This window comes from Amblyomma americanum, chromosome 5 (assembly GCF_052857255.1).
Source record: "Amblyomma americanum isolate KBUSLIRL-KWMA chromosome 5, ASM5285725v1, whole genome shotgun sequence".
NCBI lineage: Eukaryota > Metazoa > Arthropoda > Arachnida > Ixodida > Ixodidae > Amblyomma > Amblyomma americanum.
This window is the reverse complement of record NC_135501.1, coordinates 187,582,906-187,608,065: the sequence shown is the minus strand read 5'-3', so window position 1 is coordinate 187,608,065 and position 25,160 is coordinate 187,582,906. Positions and strand designations below refer to the sequence as shown.

Genomic DNA, 25,160 nt, shown 5'->3' with positions numbered 1-25,160 from the left:
AGCTCACCGTAACGGCAGTTCGCGTCCGTTATTTTGTGATTTTTTTATTACTGACGAAAAATGTGTTCCTCTAAGGCTGCTAACTATGTCAGAATTTTTTTTGGCTGCCATCCGTGATGTTCGAAAACATATATGAGGCGGAACATGGAACCAGCAGAACCATAGCGGAACCACCGGGCTCCAGCCAGGGATTTTTGGACATGAAGTATCGATAGAGCTATTGTTATTCCGATATATGTATATATGACGTTTTGTAAGTTTGAATAATTAGGCTTGTGAAAGTTGAACTTGAAATATGAAAGTATTGCGCACAGATAAATCAGCTTTGTCATGGCATGTTTCAATGGTACCGGCATACGGCGCTCATCGGAGAGACCGATGCGATGGTTGGTGCGGAGGAAGTGGGTGGAAGCAACCAAGCGTCGACTGACGTTGTTATGGTGACTAGAAGCTGTGGAGAGAAACCTCGAAGGCTAAGAAGACAGTAGGACCTCCTGCAAGATAGGCTAGGTCCATAGAGTTTCTATGGTTAGGACAGTTACGGTTTTTTTTTTTCGTAAGGACAGCCCGACACATGGCCCGACTACAGTATTCTAGTACACTGTAGCCCGACACAACGGGAAAGCCACATATCCAAATCCAAATCCAAAGGTAAGAGCTTGCAAGAGCTGGAAGCATGTGAACTTGGCTGTTAACCATACTTTTTCCTTACAAAAACGCGGAAATCACGTCCGCCGGTCTGCGTTTTCGCTTCAGGATGACCATAATGTGACGAAGGTTCGCCGTTACAAAAAAATTGAGTTATAAGTACCAGTGAACGCGCCCGCGTGTGTGTGCGCGGTTCGGTATCGACGATGGCTGTTGTAATTGAAACGACGTTGGGCGATCTGACCGTGGATCTGTACACAGTGGAGCGACCGCGAACATGCCTCAACTTTTTGAAACTGTGCAAGCTGAAGTACTACAATCTGTGTCTCTTCAACAAAGTGGAACAGAACTTCGTGGCACAGACTGGAGACCCCAGCGGCACGGGTCGCGGTGGAGACTCCGTCTTCGCAAAATTGTACGGCGACCAGGCCCGCTACTTCGAGATGGAAAAAAAACCGCGCTTGAAACACCTAAAGCTAGGGACGCTTTCCATGATTGGCAGTGATGATGGACTTCACGGATCGCAGTTCGTAATCACACTGGGAGAAAACCTGGACTCGCTGGACGGCAAACACAGCGTGTTCGGCTGCGTCGCCGAGGGCTTCGAGACCCTCGAGCGCATCAACGCGGCCGTGTGCGATGGGGAAGGCCGGCCTTACCAGGACATACGCATCAGCCACACCGTGGTGCTCCACGACCCGTTCGACGACCCACCGGGCCTGGCGCTTCCGGACGCGTCGCCCGAGCCGACCCTGGAAATGCTTCGAAGCGACCGCATTGGCGCCCACGAGGTCGTGGACGATGCGCAGGGCCGCCCCACGGAAGAGATCGAGGAAGAAATCCAGAGCAAGGAGGCCAAGGCGCGCGCCACGGTGCTCGAGATGATCGGCGACCTGCCCGACGCCGAGGTCGCCCCTCCGGAGAACGTGCTTTTCATCTGCAAGCTGAACCCGGTAACGACGGACGAAGACCTGGAGATCATCTTCAGTCGCTTCGGCCCCGTCAAGAGCTGCGAGGTCATCCGCGACAAGAAGACGGGCGACTCGCTGCAGTACGCCTTCGTCGAATTCGAGCAGCGCGAGCACTGCGAGAACGCGTACTTCAAAATGGACAACGTTCTCATCGACGACCGGCGCATCCACGTAGACTTTAGCCAGTCGGTGGCGAAGCTGCGCTGGAAAGGAAAGGGCCGCGGTGTGGAGAACGTCGACGAGGAGCCGAAGAAGCCCAGAAGGGGCGCGCGCTACGAGCTGAAAGAGACGGCACGCCGCGGGACTGGGGATCAGTACGACCTAGTATGGAGTGATGAGGAGGGTGGGGACAGCAAGCATAGGGAACGTGTTGAACGCAGCCACAAGGAGAGAAAAAGGGAAGGCCACAGGGATAGCCGCAGCAGTGACCACAGGGATGCCCGGGATGATGGACACAGGGATAGACACAGTGACAGCCATAGGGATAGACATGGAGACAGTCATCGCAGCAGTCACAGAGACCACGACAGAAAAAGCCGCCGGGATGAACACAGGGAGAGGGAACGCGAAAGGGACCACAGAGATGAACGTAGAGACAGAGAGAAGGAGAGGGACCACAAACGTTCACACGATGATCGGTCGTCTAGGCGCAGATCAGGTAGCAGGAGCCGAAGCAAACGAATGCACCACGATCGCTGAGTAGATTTGCAAATTGTCATCATGTCGCATTTGTGAAATACTCACTGTGGGCAGGCGTTTCACTTGTCATCCTGTGAATATGTGTAAACGGGAAAACACTACTTTATTAAAACTCCGCACAATTAATGAACTCACATTTCTCTTGAATTGTATTCTTTAGCATGTATTTCAGTGGTGAAAACTTTTGTTTAACGTCTTAATTTGAATCCAAGAATTAATCTTGGAGCTTTTGCTGCTTTCTTGTTAGATACTGAATATCCGCAAGGTCACGTGACCTTGCGATGTCATCAGCCTGCCAACCTGACGTGGCAGCCTGCCCACCGTATTGCGAGCAAACTGCCCTCCGCGGCAGGTGGCAGTTAATGATTGGCCACGAGAGGTTGCTCGGGAAGGGCAACATGGGCCCCGCAAGCCCCACCGGTTGCTCTTTTTGAAACGGCCACCTACACAAGAGAAAAGGTGTACTTGTGCTGGAGGGATCTCAAATGCTACTGCACTGTGCTCTTAAGGGTAAGGCTGTTTCACATGCAAGTGATTGAGTGAACTGAGTGATTGAGCGACGTGTCCCAGCGAAAAATTTCCAGCTTGTTGGAACCTTGTCGCTCTGGCCTCTTCACGTTTTTGTTGTGTTCGGTTTAGTGACGCATAAGCATTTATGGCTTGAGCCGCCGCAACCACTCGAAACTGCTTTTTGCACCGTGGCGGCAGAAATTGCTAACGTTTTCACTTGCATGCGGAACAGGCCGTAACGATAGGTTAAGCGTTGTGTGATAGTGAAAGAAAGAACAGTATCCGTGTCTGCAGGCCCCAGGCCGCTGAAGGGACCTGTTACCACTATTACGTCATACGCTTAAGGCGGAGCTTAACTCAGCGCTCAAGCCATTTTGTTTGCACTGCTCATTTATCCTGAAACGGGATATGAGCTGGATGACCTGAAACAGGAGGTTAACTGTTTATTGAACGTACAGGTGACATACACATTTATATATCGAACACACACTGTAGAGAGGCATGCCATAAAAGCTTTATTGCCACTGCTGTTCAAAGACCAGACTGGGCATCCAAAATAGGCTTCTCAGTTGTCATACTCTGACTGAATGCAAAATGCTTGGCCTGCTGTTTTGGCTTTCCTTTCGTCAGGTACTGTCATGATGGCACTTATAGTGCAAGGCTGGCCCTCTGCTCATGTGCTTCACCACCGTAATCACGACGGCACACTTGCTTCATGGTTTCTGTTTCAGCTTCAAGTTTTCTGGCCTATTTGCCTGTTCGTTCTCTCTTGGATGATGAGCTCGATGACGCTGCATTAGCCTGCAAAAAGGAGAGGTCATTGGTGACCACTTTTACAGTTTTGGAGAATTATTTGAAACTAGCAAAGCAGACCAGTACACATAGCATACAATCTGCATGCAAGGACAGTAGAATACATTTCGCTGTAATACTTGACCTTGGCATTATTCAGGATCATACCAATTTTATTTTTTTTCTTTTCCTCGGAATAATTTATAAACACCATGTTAACAGAATTTACAGGCATAAGCTGCAGTTAAGCCTTTCTGCAAATTGAAACTGGTCAGTTTTGCTCACTTGCAAAACTAACCCACTTGTTTAAATTGTCCTGGTCCGTAGTTGGTGGATAACATGGACGCTGTTCTGACTGTGCTTGGGACAAAAACATTGCAGCAAGCGCTAGTTTGGGTTGTTTTTTGTGCCACCAGCGGGCTCTCAAACCTCCGCTGTAGTTACCTTCGCATAATCATTTGGTGCAGGTGCGAGGTGACAATCACTGTACCACTCGCACATAATATCTACATAAAACATCCTTATACAAAGATGTGGGTACTATGGAATAGGCAGAGAGCTGCATATGCACGAAGCTTTATTCTTTTAAAAGAGGTGTTACTAAGCCCTTCTAATACACAATTTTGGACTTGCCTGTTGTTGTGCCATTGACACAGGAACTGGGATGGTGATGTACTGCTGTGTGGGGCATTCTGCAAGTGTGAGGTGGACAATTGTTAGCACATGAGCTTTGGCTGTTCCAGCTACGGCCGACATAAAACTTGCCTGTTTAATTTTTTTATTTCAACCCTAGGGGCCCAAATGCCATCACATAGGGTAGTGTGCAGACAGTCAAAACAACAAAACTGATTAGCACTTCTTGTTGGGCTAGTTGCTGTATAATTAACTCTCTTAAGAACAGTGTGCGTGGAAAGACACTTAGAAAACAACATACATGTTGATACTGCGCTTGTCATGTCTATTGTTTTCTTGGCATTTCCACCACCTGGGCCCAGCTGAGGGGCGCCTTTGCCGTCGAAACGCTGCCGCCGCAATTGGGTTCAAACTTTGGGTACTCCGGATCGGTAGCCGAGCACCCTAACCACTGAGCCACTGCGGCGGGTTAAGCAAAACACACTAAAACTGAAATTTCTCTATGAATATAAGCACTCAAAAGGGATGCGCAGCAATCATCAGTCCTTCAAAACAGAGCCTTTGCTTTTGGCTAAAGAAAAGGTCATTCAGATGCTTGCTGCCATATTCAAAATCTAGAAACTTGGCCTGCAGTGTAGGGCCAAAATACCTTGGTACAACACTGCATAGGCCATGTGGAAAAGCTAAATGAAAAGCGCACACACACAAAAAAAGATGCCTGCAATAAAAGGCTAACTCTATCATAGTCAGGCTACAAGTATTGGCACACATTGCGAGATAGGTATTATCTGAGATCCAGAATGCATGAAAAGTGATTTGAATAAGAGCCAGGCTTGTCAATGATTGCACTAGTAGACATTGCAGCGAGTTCAACTTTTGTCCCCACAAGTGTAGTCTCTAGCTTCCGGCTACTGACAAAGCTATCGGCTTTGCTTGCCATTCTCGCATCCTGGAGACTTTTGTCCCCGACAGTACAGCTTGCTCATCGAAGGATCAGAGATTATTGCTGAGAAAGGTAGTAGCAGTAGCTGCAAAAACTCCAAATTCCCTGGCTTTTGCAAATTCCAACATTAAGCCAGAACCAAAAACGGCATAAAGACCACATCAATACCACACTTCTTTTGGTGTTTCTAAGTGATTTTATATTGACAGGAATGTTATCTGCATCCCTGCTGGCTGAAGAAACTTGTTATGGTAGACCGCTTTAATGGCGCCACAGTATCGTTAGTTCCTGGATGGAGCGACACAGTCTGCGTGGAGAGTACCGAAAATGGGTGAGCTATCCTCAAACATACAAAACGAACAGCTGGTTAGCACCTGTGTAAATGGTTTTTATAATCAGGGGAGTGGCTACTTGGGCTGGTTGGCATACAGTTTTCACAGGAAGGGTGCGACAAAAACAATGTTGGAGAGGCGTATGCATTGTGTTCTTCCTCCAGCATCCAGTTTTTGTTGCTCCCTTCCTGTCAACTTTGTTAGTTTGCCACCACTGATGAAAATGGTGCCTCAGATATTCCCTGCTTGCTTAACCACAAGGATGGTGAAACATCTTTATTACTGAAATAAGCAAGTCCTTCAATATAATGTGAAATTCGTGTAGTTGACTAGTGCCTAGTGTCTGCGTTGTCTGCCTCTCGTCGTCCCGTTTGCTCGTGCTTATAGTTCACAAAATTGTTCCTTCCTGGCCCTAGCTTGATAGCTTCAGCGAGGAAGGGAAGGGCTAAAGGGGTTGTAAGGGGAGGAGGGGATGTGGCAAGCACTTGGAGCATGATCTTAACATTAGATGAATCTAAAAAAAAACAAGCAGTCCGAAGACGCCTTGCAGACAGTTGGCTAGCCCAGGCATTGCCCAATTATTGAAAACAGGATAAAAGTTAAGAACTTCGAGGATTTAATCACTATTGCCTGGTCATTTTCATCATCATCAGCCTGACTACACCCACTACAGAGCAAAGGCCTCTCCCATGTCTCTCCAATTAACCCTGTCCTTTGCCAGCTGCGGTCATCATATCCCCGCAAACTTCTGGTCATTGTAGAAATTTAAAAAACTGGGAGATGACTGCAGGATAATAAAACTGAGCTGCAATTTTGATGGTTTATGGATATCTAAGGATGAAAAAATGGCAGACCACTATGCAGGCTCATGCAATAAACCAGGACTGAAATTCAAGACTGCACCATCATCTGCCAGTACAACACTATGAACATAGAAATTTTAAGCTATTTAGCCATTAGGGTTTGGTTTTACATGAACTTAGCACTTTGACATTGCTGAGATCAATCTGTTGGAAAAGGCCGTTTCTGCAAATATGCTAGTAATTCATGTACACCTGTAAGCAGAAATGAAAATAATTCCCATTTTTACACTCTGTTTTCCAGGTGATGCGCTAGGCATTACAGTGTTAACATCAGTGGGTAGCGCCAATTCTAGATACATACATAGATATTATTGGCATCCCCTTTGAATTGAGGTGATGGTGAGCACCACCTTGCCTAGTAAATTAAAGTGGTTGTTTTATTTACTCGACTTTTCTGTTTCATTTTTAATCCTGTTGTGGTTCTTTCTCATTCTAATCTAGTTTCTATAGTCTAAGATATTATTTTGATTTCTGTGGCTACCCTGACATCTAACATGTGGTGGCTGTGTGGTCCGTGCATGATTAAAGTGGGACAGTCCCGGACGAGAAATTGAGAGCAGCAAATGTAGGATCGTAAAGACATGCCTCCTTCTGCCTTGAGTGAGACAGGCTGGCTCAGGTTCAACAGCAGAGCTTCGGGCAGGGAGCCTCCAGGCGGGGCAGCATAAAGCAGCCCCTGTGGGGTCTGGTACATGAGCGTCCCCAGGGGTGACTGGGAACCAGGCAACACTGCAACTGCGGCTGGGCTACAGCCGCTGCCTGACGCACCTCCAGCCACAGAACCTGGCAGAGCATGAATCGAAAAAAAAAAAGCAAGCAGTAGAGTAAGCACTCGTGAGTCTGAATTTCAAGTGTTGTTAAACAGTGCCGATGTAACACGGGAAATCTCAGTGGTTGCTAAACAAGATTACTGTTGAACCTATCATAATCTATTTGTGCTTCAGAAAGGCTGTTAGCTTTGGCCTGTTATCTGATAAATGTAATTTCACAAGTGAAATGCTACTTCTCTTTGCAGCAGCGGTGGTTTCACATTGGCAACCGAGCTATGGAAGACAAAACAATCACGTTTAAAGGAGCAGTGAGGAAAAATTGAAGTTGGCCTGTATTGATAAAACTAGTTACCGTGTTCAAACTGAAAAGATGCTACTTTCACTGAAAATGGGGCTTTTATAACCCTTTGCGGCACAGCGTCTACGACTGTGCATGCAGGTTTTCAAGATTTTTTTTCGCACCGTCTAGAGCTGTTTTCATGAAGTCAGTGATGTCGGCAAGAGAATATGGGAGGGCCATTTGAAGCCTAGAAAAAAAGGATAGTTTTTCAAAAACAAGAAATTAATATGAACATTGTGAAGTTCTAGGGTGCGCCTAGGAAGTGCAGTTTGGTGCTGCAAATTTTTTCTTCTCTCACAGGCAGGAATGTTTAATTAGAGGACACTAAAACTGATTTTTTTGTTCTGGAAGTTGATTCCGATGATAAAGAAGATAGTTAACTGGGCGTAAGTCTTGTATTTTTGAAGAATAGGGCTGAAATTGTGTGGTCACGGAAATGTACGCTATTCATGATTTCTTAAGTTTTTGGGCCATTCATGTTATTTTTGCGAAATAGGGGTTAGAAGTATACAGACAAATTTTTAGACTTTTCTCGGTAGTAGAACATAATGCATGATTGGAAGAGATGAGCTAAAAAAAGGCAAAAAATGAAATACGGGTGTTGCCAACACTGACCGATTTCGCAAATAAGCGGTGGTGTGTCTTCACAGTTTGTCTGGCACAGATCCCTGAGGATAGGTTCCCTTCCAGTCTGTGATCACGGATAAGACAAGCTGTCGGGCTAGTTAACGTTGCATCATATTGGTCAACAGACACATGGATGGAATACAAAACATGATGACACAAGCTCTGAACTTCAACTTTATTCCAAAATGCCACTGAACCACTGCCTGTATACCCTCAAGACAAATGCTCGCCATGGATAAGAAATTTAACACAGGTGGCAAGAGAAAGCCAATCTCTTTATCACTCTTGGATGAAGAGATTACCCTTCTTTCTGGTTCTCTCTGACTTTGCCTTGGTTTTACCAACGAGTTTTTACATTATTTTGCATTCCTTATTTTAGTGCCCACTTTCTTTTTAGGTTTTAGCCTTCACAACTTTGTCAGCAGTCTGCATATTTTAGCACTCTTTTTATACTTTTAGTGTTTAATAACGCCTTATCTTTTCCATTTAGCTATGTTAATTGTTGGTTTCACCTTCGTTAACCAGATGTGTTTTTGTTCGTTTATGTACCCAATCATCATAACCACATTTACATGCCTTTGTGCCATTCTATGTATTTGCCATTGTTTAATGGTTCGTGTGTGTTTTTTAGCTCTATGTTCTTGTTCGGTATTAACATGCCGATCCTGTTTTTAGGAAAAAAATTTTGTCAAATCATTTCATCGTGTTAGCAGTTGGCTACTGTAAAGAAGCGTTTTCTATGTTATTTGTCACCCTGTTCTGATTCCCTAAAAATTAAATTGATTTTGAGGAAAGGAAAATGGCCCCCCAGTAACTGTCTCAGGTATCTCTGTGGACACCAAAACTGGGGTGCTGTAAAGAAGTGGTAAAGGAGGGAGTGAAAGAAGAAAGGAAGAAGGAGGTGCCCTAGTGGAGGGCTTTGGAATAATTTCAACCACCTGGGGATCTTTAGCCTGCACTGACATCACACAGCACACGGGCGCCTTTTTACTTTTTGCCTCAGAAAGGCAGCCACCGCAGTCGGGTTCAAATCCGGGTACTCCTGCTCTAATAGCCAAGTTCCCTAACTACTGAGCCACTGTGGTGGGTCGGTTTCCTCTCCCTGTTGGTTTTTTAATTAGTAAGCTTGGCTTGTGGTCCGATCTAGTGTAGGACCCCGGAAGCATCTTGTTTTACCTTTGCCATGCCACCCCTTGCCGCCACGTGTGTTAAATTTCTCATCCCCCGTGGTTGTTTGTCTTGAGGGTATATATGCAGTGGCTCGGTGGCCTTCTGGAATAAATTTGACGTTAAGCGGCAGTGTCATAGCGTTTTGCGTTCTGTCCATGTGTCTGAGTACTGTTGACAAATACGTACAAAGATCACGGATTCCTTTTTGGTTTTGATGTCACGAGTTTGAACGGGAAAATATTTAAATGCAATTTTCTCAGCGATACATGATTCTTTTTATTTTGCTTCCAGACAAGCATAAACGTAACCAGGCAGAGCCATAGAATCAATTTTTACTAAAGCACAAAAATTGGATGGAATTCTCCTCAGTGTCCCTTTAACAACTATTGGCACCAAGGATGGTGTGAGAAGATGCTAAACCTTTGTCAAGCCCTTTATAAAGGTTTTCAGTGTGTGTATCTAGCTGCACCAAAATGTAAAATTAAAAAAAACTAAATGAAAATGTAAAGGCAGATTCCTATACTTAAAGCCTGGACTCCATGTGCACGAAACCCCTTCCAAAATAGCTCAGTGCAACTTCAAAATACTCCACTTCTCATCACATTCATTCGCAAAGCGTAACAGACATCTTGGAACTCCACTGGCAAAAATGAAAAATGTCTGGCTACGCCACTAGTTGAGACTACACACTGAACTTCAGCAACAAAACAAATGTTGCGACTTCCAAGGGAAGAAAAGTTATTTCTGTGGGTATAGTGGGTCATCTGCTGATACCAATTTTGAATTCTTTGGGTGGATCAAAATAAGCTGCACACTGATCCTTCCTTTTTCCTCCACCAAAATACCTGCTGTATCAATAAATTCCTTCCGACTGTGTTCTGTGTTCCCAAAACCTGCTGCCCGATACAGGTATTGATATTACTGCCTTTCAGAGAGACAATGACAGCTGAAAGTTTGCCACAAGTGTATGAGGCTCGCCACAATGTTTAAACCTGCTGCACTGTTGTCGTTTCAGTTGAGTTCCGCATATTCACTACCAAGTGATTCTTCATTGTGCTTGCCATGGAGTATAATGGAAATAAATGCAATTTTTATCACACTGGATACAGTGGTGCGGTATGCATGGTATGTGGGGGTTAACATCCCTAAGCTGCAAGTAGTCTGTGAGAAGTGTCGCAGCGGAGGGGCCCAAATTAATTTCAACAACTTGATGTTCTTTAAAGTGCACTGAGAACACGCAGCACACAGGTGTTCTTGCACTTCGCCTCCGCCCAAATGCAGCTGCCGTGGTCGGGATTTGATCCGGCATCCTTGAGCTCAGCAGCCGGATGCCACAGCTGCTAAGCAACCACTGTGGGTCACAGCTGTGCACGGGCTCGGGCCGGCCCGCGGGCCGGGCTCGGGCCATTTTGAGATTCTCTCAGTCGGGCTTGGGCCGGGCTTTCTATGTCTCGGACGGGCCGGTCGGGCTCCCCGATCTCGACTGCGTATTTTGTGCGAAAGTATGCTTCTCGCCTCGCATGTAGGTACAGCAGGAAGTGCAATGTATTTATTTATCAAAAAAGGAATCTACAGGGACGGGGGAAAAGTACAAATGCTAACAAAAGGCAAGCGAAAGCTAGCGGAGGATCGGAATGCGTTTTCGGTTCTACCAAATACCGACGCTGTGGAAAAGCCGCCGCTTGCAGGCGCCTCCAAGTAAAAAGGCTGAGAAGGGAAGCGTTTGGGAAGCGAAGATAAGTCTGCGTACGGCGCACGCGAGGTCGCCTTTGCCACACATACAAATTAGCCAAGCGAACGGCGTATAGGGGGCTTTTCCAATGGGCAGTGGTATTGCTTGAAGACTGGTCGTTGACCGAAGTCGACAGGAAGCACACGTCGTCACTGCCCATGCTAGAAAGGTCACTGTTTTCTCTTAGCAGCACCTTAGAAACGGGTGAACTTTTTCAACTCGCTGCTGTCGGCACCCAAATAAGGGGACGATCGGGTGTTCTGTGGCATTCTCAGGACGAGGCTTCGCAAAGCTCCGAAGACGGGCACCCGGAAGCGCATGCCTTATCTCTTGTTTGTCTTCCGGGTCGGAGCAAGTAGCTAGTTGCAGACTACCAGACTGCTGAACGAGACGAGCTGACCAATTACTTGGCCGCAGAATCGACACCGTGCTCTGAATCTGAACTAGTGCAGTTTTGGAAAAGCAAGGAAGCCACGTACCCAAACCATGCTCTTCTTGCTAAAAGGCTATTAGCCATTCTGGCCACCAGTTCAAGCAGTGAATGAAACTTCAGCGCTGCCAGATTCATAATGCAGGAGCTCCGCACTTGCCTTAACCCTTCATCAATGGACAATTTGTTTTTGCCCAATAACTTAGCTTAACAATTCTGTGCGCGCGCTGCATCAGTATATATATGCACGATTTTGTCATATGGAATGCAAGATTTCAACATTATAAGGTCATTTAAATAAACTGATTTTCCTGATATTGTTTCTTTTTGTGTCGGCGTCGCTTTATTGCAGGTCGGGCCGGGCCCAGGCCCGGGGCTTAACCCGGCCTAAGGCCGAGCAGGGCCGGGCGAACTCAGGCTTCTTTAGCGTCGGGCCGGGCCGCCTGTGGTAGCGTAGGGCCTGGGCCGGGCGCGGGCTCAGAATTGCGGCCTGTGCACAGCTCTACTGTGGATAGGCTAGAATGGGCACTGAAATGAAAAACTCACTCTGTGACTATTTCAGCTAATGAGCAATAGTGAAGACAGAAAAAAAAATATCAGCTAAGCCAGACCAGCAAGAAAACATTTAATCATTATTTACCTTTTTCTTACAATAACCACCCTTATAACAGCTCTTCCAATGGCTGCGGCTTCAACAGCACTAGAGCGTTTTTCTTTACTTTCTTTTCTTTCTGTTATGCAAAATTCTTTTTATCTCTTACCCTGCAAGTAACGGCCAACGGACATGTGGAAAAGTGATCATATCCCTTTGTTCTCTACGTTTTCTATCTCTCCCTCCGTTCCCCTTCTCACGTGTAGGGTAGCATACCGGGCGCTGCCTAGTTAACCTCCCTGCCTTTCCGTCTTTCTCTCTCTCTTTTTATCTCTTGAATTTTTAAAATTTCTAATCGGATTAAGCCCATTATTCTTAGTGGCACGGGCCAGGATGCTTTTATTTCTGTCTTTTTTTTATTGGTCCCACCATAGCATTAGTACAATACCCACGTGTAACTTTCATTGACACTACTGTTTTTCTTTTCTTTTAAAAATCGCTTGTTTTTTAACTTGATTTACAGTGGATGAATAGTATCTGCCCGGACACCTCACCTGTTAGTGAGACGACAGGCTGACCACCAATGCGATATATGGACGCAAGGTCAGTGGGGTTGGTAATAGCACTTGCTGAAGACACTGCACAGCCTGCAATTGAGAGCACCGGGAGTTTACATGACTGTCTGCACATTCCAGACACACAAGGTATGGTTTAAGAATTCTCTTCTTGGGAGCATGCATTAGTTTCATGAACTTGCCATTGTCTTCATGAGAGTGAGACTTTTCTAAGGTTTTTAAACATAGGTAATGTGCTACACACAAAAAGATCTCAAGAGTGCTGGTTCCCAGAATGTCACATGGAATTGGCATACACCCCACATGCTACACTAAATAACCAGACTATCTACATCTGTACACTTTCATTTTGGGCATTTATGTTTATCATGTGCTTGGATATTTGAGGAGAGAAGCACATTCAAAAAGGAGCCAGACTGTCCACAGGTTACAAGCTTCACGGACTATGCAGCCGAGTCTTGCATGGTTCATTTGCTCACCTGAATTAAGCACCGAGTTGAGTGCTGGTGAAGGTGACCCATTAGTACTTGCTGCTTTGTTTGGAGATGGTGGCGAGTCCGGACTGGAACCATCACTGTCACTGTCATCTTGACACCCACCAAGGAGGCTGTTAAACAAGGCCTTTGATTCCTGTGAACAATGTAGATAACACAAATTTTTTTAAAAGAAATGCACACAACCACTTCACATGAAAATGGTCAAGGACTCAAGCCCCAGATGCTTGACTACACTATAAACAAGATAAAATCTGTTTATCAACATGCTGTACAATATAAAGCTTAGATCAGTCAGAACATGAGCAGCACTTACATCGCTGCAATAAACACTGTAATAAGAGAATGGGACATAACGACAGTAATAGACAAGCCCATTAGTAGATGCAGCAAGAGCTGTGCAGCTGTAGTGAAACAATTACTCTTTTCAGTTAATTTTTATATTTTTTATAAAATTAGATGCATTTTTATTTTGTAGTAATAACCATAGCCAAATAAGATGACCTGCCTTCGACTGTGTAGTTTACTTTGCCTTTTGCACTCTGTGGGGATAGGAGATTTAAATTTTTATTAATTTCACGAAAAAAATGGGAGGAGGGGGATTCAAAATGCGCAAGTGGGACTAAACTTGGCCCAGGATAACTGCTGGCGACAAAAATAAACCTTTTGTGGTGCAAACCTTTTACAGTGTCGCGCTGTACTCCCTTTGTACACCCACAGATGTGTTCTTGTGTCAAAGGGAGTATATTGCACGACTTGCTACAGTGTCACATACACGGACCCAGGGTCATCACTAATTAATTTTTATTAATAATTAAGTAATTAATAATAATTACTAATTAATTAACAAAACACTAACTAATTTGCTCTACTAAGCACGCGCGCACCTGAGTCGTCTGCGCATGCGCAGCGGTTTTTACATTGGCCATTTTGAAGCCGCGGGTGGGCGCGCCCATCACTGCACGCAGAATGAATTATTGCAGAAAGCGGAGAAAAAAACTTTTATGCAAAATTTCAAGCCCCCGATATCCTTGGGATCGTAAAGGTTGCGCAACGGCTATCATAATCTGATCGCCCGTTCCATATTTCATCCTTTTGTACACCGTCGGCCCCAGGTCATGGCCAGCACGCCTTCGCGGTGTGGCCAGTGCTGCCTTTTTACTACCCATGCATGCCTGAGCCACCCGCAATGAACGCAAAATAAACTATTTTATCATTTTTTTTTCTGTGGTTTTCAGGAATTCGAGGCAATGGCGCAGTAACTGTCTCGCTTCTCGATGGACACCACAACCGCGCCGTGAGGAAGGTAGAAAGGTGGAGTGAAAGAAGAGAGAGAAAGAGCTATTAGATGAAAAAAAAAAAGGCGGGGCAAAAAAATGGAACGAAGAACGCGGCATGGTGACAGTTTCTTCTTCGTTAAAGACTATGCCGCTGTAGGTGTAAAATTAACAAAAACGCCAGCCGAGTCACTGTCTTCCGCCTGCCAGAGGGACGCTTCGTAAGAACATTTTTTTCCTTCCGTGCGTGCGACGGAAGGGTCCGGGGAAGCTCTAAACGCTGTTTTTAGAAAAACTGGGGCTTGCGCACCCCCCAGGACGCTTATGACCCGAGGATAAACGAAACCCACGTGGCGCGTTCTGCGTGCCCTGTTTTTTTTTTTTTTGCTTCTGTCTTTATTTCCCCTAGTCTCGGCTGTGCCAATACGAAGTGAAAGCGCTTTAATTGCTAATAATAAAGCCTTCATCAATCAATCAAAGCGGGCCACACCCTGTCACCAGAGTGCTCCTTATAACATACGGCGCTCGACTACTGATCCGGAGTTCCCGGGTTCGAACCCGACCGCGGCGGCTGGCTGCGTTTTTATGGAGGAAAAACGCTAAGGCGCCCGTGTGCTGTGCGATGTCAGTGCACGCTAAAGATCCCCAGGTGGTCGAAATTATTCCGGAGCCCTCCACTACGGCACTTCTCTCTTCCTTTCTTCTTTCACTCCCTCCTTTATCCCTTCCCTTACGGCGCGGTTCAGGTGTCCAACGATATATGAGACAGATACTGCGCCATTTCCTCCCCCCCCCCCCCAAAAAAAAACTATTATTAAAACCAATAAGCTATGACACTATAGTGCCCCTCGATACAGCTTCCGTTATATGGCCTAGCAATGGCAGCATGCAGTAAGAGTCTACCGAAAGTCCAGATAGAGACCAACAGTACTCGGCTCGATGCGAAGTACTGAGACCTTCAATTCCTCAATCCCGCCGCGGTGGCTCAGTGGTTATGGCGCTCGGCTGCTGACCCGAAAGAGCGGGTTCGATCCCGGCCGCGGCGGTCGAATTTCGATGGAGGCGAAATTCTAGAGGCCCGTGTACTGTGCGATGTTAGTGCACGTTAAAGAACCCCAGGTGGTTGAAATTTCCGGAGCCCTTCACTACGGCGTCCCTCATGCATGCCCGAGTCGCTTTGGGACGTTAAAACCCTCATAAACCATAAAAGCAAAATATTGCGTATGCGCCGGTCTCGCAGCGAGAGATGCAATGCCGCAGTCCAGCTGCACCGCGCTTAACTACCGGTCATTAAGCTGCGTTTCACATGAATCGATTTTCAATGCGGCTTTTGGATATGTACCGGAACTGCAGTTGCGGGTTTCACGTTACCGTTAAACAGAGACCCTCCGCAACTGCGATTTTCTAACTTAATTCGATCGGTTTTCACAAGCAAATAAATTGGCAGACTGCACATTTTTGACAAATAAATAAAATAATGATTTTCCGCGAAAATTAAAGTGCCTCTTTCGTCGAGCACAATTACAAAATGGAGCTCAATTGACAACGACGCAACAACGTGTCGTTGTTCGATGACGCAGACATAGAGGTGTCAGACGACTCTCGCAGCTGGTATGCAGAGATTGCAGCGCGCGCACAATGCCTTTTGAATGCGACAACGCAGGCGCCCAAGCCGTACACCCTCGCAGCGTTCAACTCCTCTCTTTCAGCAGCTGGTTTCCAGCGGTTGTGCAAGACTGATCACCGTAAACGCAAGGTTGATCCCAAGCACCTGGCACAAATAGTGCGTCTCACAGAAGCCGCCGCATCATTGCCATACACGGTGATATGTGATTTGGAGCGGCGGAACGCGATATTTTTCTCCAAACGAGTCGCTGCACTCCCCACAATAAACGTAAAGTAGCTAGGAACAGTAGGTAAGCGTTAATCTAGTCAAACATGCAGGCCTCTGTCATGGCTCCTTTTCCTTAACTCCACTTCGATACGTGATTCGCGTGACAAATTTGTTAAGCGCACCCGTCCCTACGATTTTTAGTTTTAGAGCGCTTCCGAACGCATCTGAAACAAGTCTTCGCAGCCTTGAACGAAGTACTGGATGAACGCGCGTCATTTTAAGCTAGTTCCTACATGGCGGAACATGCGCCGCATACACGCGCCGTATTATATGTATATTACACTCGATCTCGCAGCAAGTTTTTGTACGCGCTATTTGAGATAAAGCGGTTTGAGTATTTTGTGCGTCTCACGATTTCAGAGTGTTCAGTAGAGTATTTGACCCGCCGCGGTGGCTCAGTGGTTAGGGCGCTCGACTACTGATCCGGAGTTCCCGGGTTCGAACCCGACCGCGGCGGCTGCGTCTTTATGGAGGCAAAACGCTAAGGCGCCCGTGTGCTGTGCGATGTCAGTGCACGTTAAAGATCCTCAGGTGGTCGAAATTATTCCGGAGCCCTCCACTACGGCACCTCTCTCTCTTCCTTTCTTCTTTCACTCCCTCCTTTATCCCTTCCCTTACGGCGCGGTTCAGGTGTCCAACGATATATGAGACAGGTACTGCGCCATTTCCTTTCCCCAAAAAAACAATTGTTAGTAGAGTATTTATAATAATGTTTTTTGGGGAAAGGAAATGGCGCAGTATCTGTCTCACATATCGGCGGACACCTGAACCGCGCCGTAAGGGAAGGGATAAAGGAGGGAGTAAAAGAAGAAAGGAAGAAAGAGGCGCCGCAGTGGAGGGCTTCGGAATCTATAGAGTATTTGCGCGCGGAGGCTTTCGGCAGGCCTCGGCCTTGCCGGTTTTCGTGCGTGACCCGCACACGTGTCACTAGGTATAGGTCTGCGCGATCAATGAAAAAGTGAAAAATTTGAATTCAGCAAATTTGTACGTGTTCAGTTTGCGTGATTAACCGCGGTTTTGCCAAAATTTTTGTTTTACAATGTGCTGTGTCCCTTTCAAACCTTTCATGTTCCAACATCACCGCTTTATGCAGCAGCCATCTCCAGCTCTGTGCATTCTTCTATCATTCAATGCCATAGGAGGAATTAAGGGTGCGGGAAACATGCACTTCCCTGTAAGACAAATCTCAACGTTCCCTTCAAATACATCTTTGTCTTGAGACTCCTGCGATCAGTGAAAACCTGCGGCTGCCGTATCTCAAGTTTTGATTACTGCCTCTTTTTTTTTTCTAAATCTAGGAGAAAACACCGTTACTAAAACCGCTTGCCTTGTCTAACGCTATCTGAAGTCGTGAGAGAACACGTGAACTTTAGGCCCGCATCCAGAAACTCTGGGAAGAAGTAATAAAACATGGCGTGCCAGTGCAGTCTTATCCCTTTCGTCTGCTACCGCTGAACGCATATTCATTTTTGCTTACATAACCTATTGCTGCCCCGACGGCACAGTTAGGAAGGATGGGGGAAAATGTGCGTTTGTTAGGCGAACGAAAGCGGTTTCACTTTTCTCATTGTATGGAAATACATAGTGAGCAGGAAAGCAGGCCGAACATAAAGAGCGGAAAAGGCTGCAGCAGCCACGGGAACCGGGTCTCGCGGCAGTATGGATGACGCAGCAGCAGCAGCAGCAGACGACCCGGGGCCCATGCTCGCGGTCGCCCGTATCAAAAAACTACGCAGCAGGCGGAGAAAGCCAGCGGCAGAGCTATGCGTTGCATGCGTATATATTCGCGCGCTCGTACGTCGGTCCCCCTCCTCCAGAGAAGGGGGTTGGCAGCGCCGGGTCTGTATATAGCTTGGCGCGCATTTGTGGGCAGTTTCCAAATCCGGGACGGGGAGAGCGCCAAGTTTGTCCGGGGGGAGGATCCCCCCGCGAAGCCCATACTTAGAACGGCCTCCTTTTGAAGCCAAACCCTGCTGCCTCTCGCGGTTCAGACCCGCCGCGGAAGAAGACTAAACTGGGACTGGCGCCCTCCACAGGCACGCAGCAGAACACGGTACGGCCGCGCCATCAGACTCGACCGCGGCATACGCATTCGCCGGCAGCTCAAGTTGACTCAAGCTTAGAACCAACCAATCAGGAGAGCGGGCGTATCACTGCGCGAAGTGTGTTCATCCGCGGCTGTGGCGTCTGACCGTCAGACGGAAAACCAACAGGGGTGAAAAAAAAAATTACACCACGAAAATCAAATAAAAAAACGACGATTTAAGAGTAGTCCAATTTCGATACTGGTAGCACTGTACCGCACTACTTCCATTAGCGTAACAAAGTTCGTAGAGGCCGCATGGTTTTAGCAGACGGAGGTTTTGCGCGCAAGGAAATCGCCCCGGGTTAGGGGGAGAATGAGGAGTCGCGTGTTGATAGACGAAAAATTCTTTTCTTTTCCTTCCCTCCCTCCCTCTCAGTTTATGTAAACTGCGCTCTCCACGATGTCTCCTCCGCAGCAGCTTGCGCCACTTGACGCCGCCACCCACGTCGCACGTGCGGGAACCTCTGTTTGTTGGCGTCAAGGAAAGTTGGCGTAGGCGCCAAGACTCCTCGGTCGCTATTGATGCGCCAGACGGCACACCTCTTCGCCGGTGACCGTCACCTGCCCACAGAAACCACCAGACATACTCACCTTGCGACTGTTCCAAGCTCAAGGAGATACTCGGGCGCGCGAGCAAGCATTGAGCAATAGCTTGGAGTTGTGTGTCGCTAAGGGATTTGTGAAGCGTCAGCGGCAATTAGCTTCTGCTGCGGGGCACTGGACAATGGCTCGCGGTTTACTGCTGGAGGAAGGCCTTCACCAGCTCTTCACAGTAGTCACCTCACACTATGCACAAACATTTACATCATGCCTACGCTAGACTGCAGCATTGAATTTTGTGATAACTTCTGCTCAGCACGAACTTCAACGTGGCACATCTATGATATATAACAAAAACTGTCTTGAAGCAAGATATATCAGTGTACAAGCTTTTAGTCAGAATTTCACTCATCTTTGTGTATGCCCTACAGCCCAGATGATTGGGGCAATAGCCCTAATCAAAGTGAAAATAAATAATAATAATAATTGGTTTTTGGGGAAAGGAAATGGCGCAGTATCTGTCTCATATATCGTTGGACACCTGAACCGCGCCGTAAGGGAAGGGATAAAGGAGGGAGTGAAAGAAGAAAGGAAGAAGAGGTGCCGTAGTGGAGGGCTCCGGAGTAATTTCGACCACCTGGGGATCTTTAACGTGCACTGACATCGCACAGCACACGGGCGCCTTAGTGTTTTTCCTCCATAAAAACGCAGCCGCCGCAGTCGGGTTCGAACCCTGGAACTCCGGATCAGTAAAGTGAAAATGTCGATACGATACCGCAATGAACTATTTTTAAATGAAAGATTTGAAATTTTCTTCAAGATGTCATGTCTTCTAATGTCTGCCTGAGCATAGATCAATTGCTTTATTGCCTTACTTTAAGATAAAAATTTCAAACTGGTTTCAAAGATTGTCAGTATGATTAGCAAAGCCTTCAATTTCATTAGCGGGCATTGCATGTAACCTTGATTCCAAACGGTGCTTGCATAAACGAATGCTCAGCCTATGCTCAAAAGGTGAAATATGGAACATTCTCTAGGGAAACAAGTTATAGCCCCGTATATAAAAACGTTCACGAGAAAGAGGGAAGTTAATGTATTGCCCGGTGTGTCTTCCTTGTGAATGTTTTTCTATGCTGCTCTAACTTGTTTCTCAAGAGACCTCATTCGCACGGATTGTGATCACGTGACCGCACTGCGCACGCTAATAGAACGTTCGCACCACTGCCAGGGGTGGCTGTGGCCCAAGCCGTCCGTTACGCGAATGTCTTATGTCAGCGAAGGCATTGCGCATGCGCCTGAAGTGGCACGCAGCCGTATACCAATCGGAGGACAGTGATGGGTCCTTGCTTAGACCAACCTCGCGATGTTGCCCGTTATGCTGCTCAGGACAGAGGCGCGTCGTCCGCATGGGCCAGCACAAGGCGCACCTATCCTTGTGAGCAGGTTTAAATGTATTTTTCTGAGACGAGTGTTTTCGTCTAAACACGAGAAAAGGTATAGCATAGAAGCGCGGAGGATATGCCAAGACCGCGAGCGCAAGAAAATGGCGGTCAGAACGCCTTGCCGTACCAGCTTTCTCATCCCGGTACTGCCTAAAGCAACTCGCGTTTCACCTCTCTCGTAATTTCAGCTGTAAAAAGGCGTAAACAATAAGGTATCGCCTGTTTCGAAGTCAGTTTCCAGCGACACCGCAGCTATGAAAGCCAACGCCGACGGAGTGACTGGGTCGTTGTCCTCAAGGAGTTAATGGCGCGTACCCACTGCGGGGCCAAGACACAAGCGGCGACTGATAGATGCTTATAAACGTTTTTCGAATAAGAAAAACAAAAGAATAAAGGAATGCAGATTGAGTGAATAAAATTAAGAACAAATCGGAAGCTGTGGGAATGGTGACTGAAAATGGGAATGAGGCTATATATACGCGCAGTGTTTAGGATGTTTTGATTACAGACGAATTTTGAACATGAGTTGCCAGAAGACGCAATTCAGAAAGATTTTAGGATGGCAGCCGTTTCGTGTCTAAAGAAACTTTGAATGGTGGGTGGAGAGCACCAAGAGACAGAACAACCAAAGCAGACAAACTTAGACCGAGCTGTCGTAACGCGTGTTGCAACAGGCGCCTCCGTAAAAAGAAGAAGTAGGTCATGCTGGTAGTTCTGCATTCTTATCTTTTTCGTCATATTCGTCTTTCGGCAGTCGTCGAAAGTCGAGTTCGTGGATGCTGCCGCAGGATCCGTCTGCGCGATGCGTGCCGACATCCAGAGCGGTGCGATCGCGTGGAAGCGTCAGAGCACACATAAGACCATCCACTGATGCATCCAGCAGCTTATTTTCATGAATTATTTAACCTCGAAATGCTTCGAAAATATCCGAGGTTACCAAATATTGCTAGTTGCTCCGAAGCCCGAATTGAATACCGCATTATTCGCTTCGAGATCCGAAACTTTCGGATATTCGCACAAAATTAACCCTGTAGTACGTATCAATAAGTAGCCCAGCAAAAAGTTTTAATGGAACACTTGTGTGGGGTGAAACTGGACAGATAACTTCTGTCATATCCTTTGTGTGGCGGCAGTGACAAGTGCCACCTTGCCTAGTAAATTAAAGTGGTTGATTTGCGTTTTGTGCCTCCCCCTTTATTTTTACTTCAAATCCTCTTATGGTTTATTTTCCCCACTCAAGGCTATTTTTTATGTCCTAAGCTATAGTCGATATCTGTGACGTTTCGTGCAATATTACTCCATTCTGCATTTACGCTACATATACTCCAGTCTTCCAGCCAAGGGGAGGTTTATCCCCCTGGTGGTGCAAAGGGGTAGGTGACTTTTCAGCAGAACCAGAATTCCCGTTTTTATACTCCTTTTTCACATGCTTTCAAGAAAACCTCCGCTCCATAAAAGCAGGCTAGGAAGTGGCGGCGATTTGTACAAGCATAGTCCATAGTGAGAGCTAACCTTATAACTGTTCTATTCGAATGCAGTTACACTGCTCTTGTGCAGCCTGAGTGCTGATCAGTTAAATAAATTAGTTTGGAGTGTTGCCTGAAACCACACTCATACACGAGCACTAACAACATGAAAGAAAAGCAATACAGAGGAGGCTCTTTAAAGGCGTCATGACACCGTTTTTAGACTCAAGCTGTTTATTGCATGTTGTTCGCTATACATCTCGGAACAACTGGACAAGATATGAGCTCATTTGGTGCAGCGAGTAATTTGTAATTGAATTTTTAAAAGTTCTTCTGAACTGTGTGGCAGTCAGGCAACACTGGTGCGCTTGCGGTTCGTGACGACATAGTCACGTCACGTTCTCCATCACTATGTGCCACGACCGCACACGGATAGGCGCGCGCTCTGCTCCGCACAGACCGTGCATGGGGCAGTTTTGCAGCAGACGACAGCGCTGGCAGTTCATGATGTCACTCAGGCTGCTTCAATATGACCGTCGCTGGCAGTGGGAGGGGCTTGAGACGATAACTTCAAATTACAATTTCTAGCTCAAATTTGCACATAGAGCTCCACTGATCTTTTAAGCACGCATATTAACGTCGTGGCTAGTAGCTGCAACATAAAAGCACCATTTGTTGGTAGACCATGTCATGACCCCTTTGATTACCTTCAACAACTTATCTCTGATCGCATTTTCTCATTCTAATAGGCTGTAATAAAATATGAGGATGTTCCTTTGTGGCTCCCACAAACAGATCAGCAAATTCTAGCTGGTGAGCCACCCAAGCCCATGGAAATGAAAATATGGACAATACTATTGGAAGCTTAAGTAATCTCCCAAGATAGTACCAAGAATTAGCCCATAACTATAAGGTAATTGGCAGTGAGCATTGCAAGTAGCTAATTAGCCTAACAAGCTTGATTTTCCTGTTAGAGCTAAAACTCAAATTACTTCTTAAAACCATTTTAAAAACATAAGCTAACATTTACTGTGATTATAAGGAATATGCATTACACGTTTCAAGCATCCTTGTTCTGTAGCCACAAGGGAAGCATAAAATAAAATCAAAGCATTTGCATTAAAGCAGAGTAAAATGCTGAACACCTCACATTCCACACTGATGCAGACAACACGGTGGATTCCAATAACAAGGTCTCGCTAACGCTCATTCTTGCTGTCATTCGGTCTGATAAACATTAGGCTGGCCATCACCTATAACTTTGTTTACCGCATCATTCTTACCTAGCACCATTATCCTCTACAACTCATGGTTGCACTTGGGTGGATGCCAGTGAGTAATTACTCCCACATTACACAACAATTTTCATGATGCAATTGATCCAATGTGGTTTCCAAAGTTCTAAGGTAAGACAGTGTGGTCCAGCTGTTTCCCAGAGCATCGCAACAGCTTGCATTGCACTTTATGGGTGATGGTATAAACTCACACAGAAAGAAATGGTCTCCACTATGCTGCCATATGGATCACAGCACTGCTAACTATAGAGTAGTATGGTAGTGGAGCCAAGGTCTTTTGCAGTGCAGAAATAACTTGGGACTCCCTCAAGGAAGAAGGGAGATGTAGTTTCTCTGACACGAATTTTGATCAGTGCAAAGCTGTTGAGAGCAACGTATAGCACGTGTCATTTACATGATGTTTTACCTGAACCAAGGGTAAAAAAAAAAAGCAGATGCAGCACAGCTGGGAATTTCGTAAAGCAAACAAGTTTTCAATCCTCGCTAGTCTCATGACTCCATTATTATAGATGAATTTTATACCACTCCATATTTAAGAAGGTTTCAACTAGAAAGTTCCAGTGTGTGAAAGGAAAGCACAAAAAGCACTAGTTTTACATTGGTAACTTCATGGTGGAAGCGGTCGCTTTGTACCATGGATGAGATGAGTGAAATTCAAAATTTCTCACTCTGGGCAGCAGTCTATTACTAGCTATAGATATCTCGCACCCACATTTGCATAGCCACAGTTGCTGTAGCTACAGTTTTTACGCTTCTCGGAAGATTTGCACAGGTGCGAAAAAAGAAAGAAAAATTGTGGTTCCTTTTCATGCTCTGCAGTGTTTGATCAAAACCCTTCGCATATCTCCAGTGCTTTAAACTTCAACAAACCTCCATGTTAGGCCAGAATAATAATAATGCAGCTTCACTCCCATGATATATACCAATGTATATAAGCCCTTGGATCATGATGTGTGTAACATTCAGGAGGCTCATCCACAATGCAACTTTGAATAAAGTCACTCGACAATTGCGCAATTATTTTTCATATATATATATATATTCATTTTGCACCTAAATAAATAAGAAACAACTAATAACAGCAACTTAACAGACATTTTGCTTTAAAAAAGCATGCAACCAACAACGTACAAAAAGAGCATGGTTTACATGTTAAATTGCATGCTGAAGTTTTCTTTTTATTGGTTGGATTGGTGGCAGTAATAAACCAAGCAAGCCACCAATGCACGTCGATTCACAATGTGCAAATTTCTACTACACATCTGTGTTGTACACTTCGCCACAATGCACAGTGCAAAGCATGATTAAAATGAAAGCAACAATGCCAACATCACACATCAGCACTATGCAATCTTGGCCACATGCAAATGCATGCTACAGAGCACAATGCATCCATAGGACAAGAATGAAACTGCTTTAGCAGTGCAGAAGGCCTCTGTTAATTTACCTCGGACAGAAATGGGAGATCTTCCACCAAAACTACAAAGAATATTTCAAATTTAGGTGCCAATATTGCTGTGGGTCTTTTTCAATATATGAGATTATGCACACAAACAAACAAAAAATTATCAGAACTGATTCCATTCAGATGTGGTATAGAAAGCAAAAAAATGCAATGCAGCCACAAGACTAAAATTAAAATCCATCAGCAATACAGTTCACCTACTGATCCAGCCCAGATCAAGCAGAGAAATAGCTGAAGACGAAGGCAATGCCCTTTCCAGAGCTATCAGATTAGGTGAAAAAAATAACATTGAATAAACGAAGGCCTTTCGTACAATGCAAAAAAAAAAGAAAACGTGCGTCTAAATATATCCAGGAAAACTGTCACCCTCTGTGATACCTTTGAGGCTACACTAAAGGCTTCAATTACTCTGAAAATGCAATAGCATTCAGCTGTTAAACATGCACAAGCAAACAAGTACACAAACTGTGTCAAGGCCAGCTTGACACGTGAACACTTTGTGAGGCAACAGACCAGACAGCACTCAACCATACATAATGTTGAAAAACAACATCAATCAGGCAAGGCATTTGTA

At 45.8% G+C, this 25,160-nt stretch overlaps 2 protein-coding genes and 1 long non-coding RNA gene across 3 annotated transcripts in view; 2 read left to right on the top strand and 1 right to left on the bottom strand.

Moving 5' to 3' along the window:
• Positions 1–606: 606 nt before the first annotated feature.
• LOC144133232 (uncharacterized) lies at positions 607–16,463 on the top strand. The gene is made up of 3 exons (XR_013315012.1): positions 607–651; positions 12,576–12,756; positions 16,111–16,463. It is a non-coding gene; the product is annotated as an uncharacterized LOC144133232 (long non-coding RNA).
• LOC144133230 (peptidyl-prolyl cis-trans isomerase-like 4) lies at positions 633–2,454 on the top strand. The gene has a single exon (XM_077666136.1). The coding sequence runs from the start codon at positions 855–857 to the stop codon at positions 2,316–2,318; it is 1,464 nt and encodes a 487-aa protein (XP_077522262.1). The 5' UTR covers positions 633–854; the 3' UTR covers positions 2,319–2,454.
• Positions 3,259–25,160, bottom strand: part of bs (serum response factor blistered) — a 32,986-nt gene continuing 11,084 nt past the window's right edge. The window contains exons 3-7 of the mRNA XM_077666137.1: positions 13,107–13,257; positions 12,607–12,699; positions 6,977–7,174; positions 4,254–4,312; positions 3,259–3,629 (exon numbers count right to left, since the gene is read on the bottom strand). Of these exons, the coding sequence (XP_077522263.1) occupies positions 3,576–3,629; positions 4,254–4,312; positions 6,977–7,174; positions 12,607–12,699; positions 13,107–13,257 (555 nt within the window). The 3' untranslated portion in view covers positions 3,259–3,575. The remainder of the gene's footprint in view (positions 3,630–4,253; positions 4,313–6,976; positions 7,175–12,606; positions 12,700–13,106; positions 13,258–25,160) is intronic.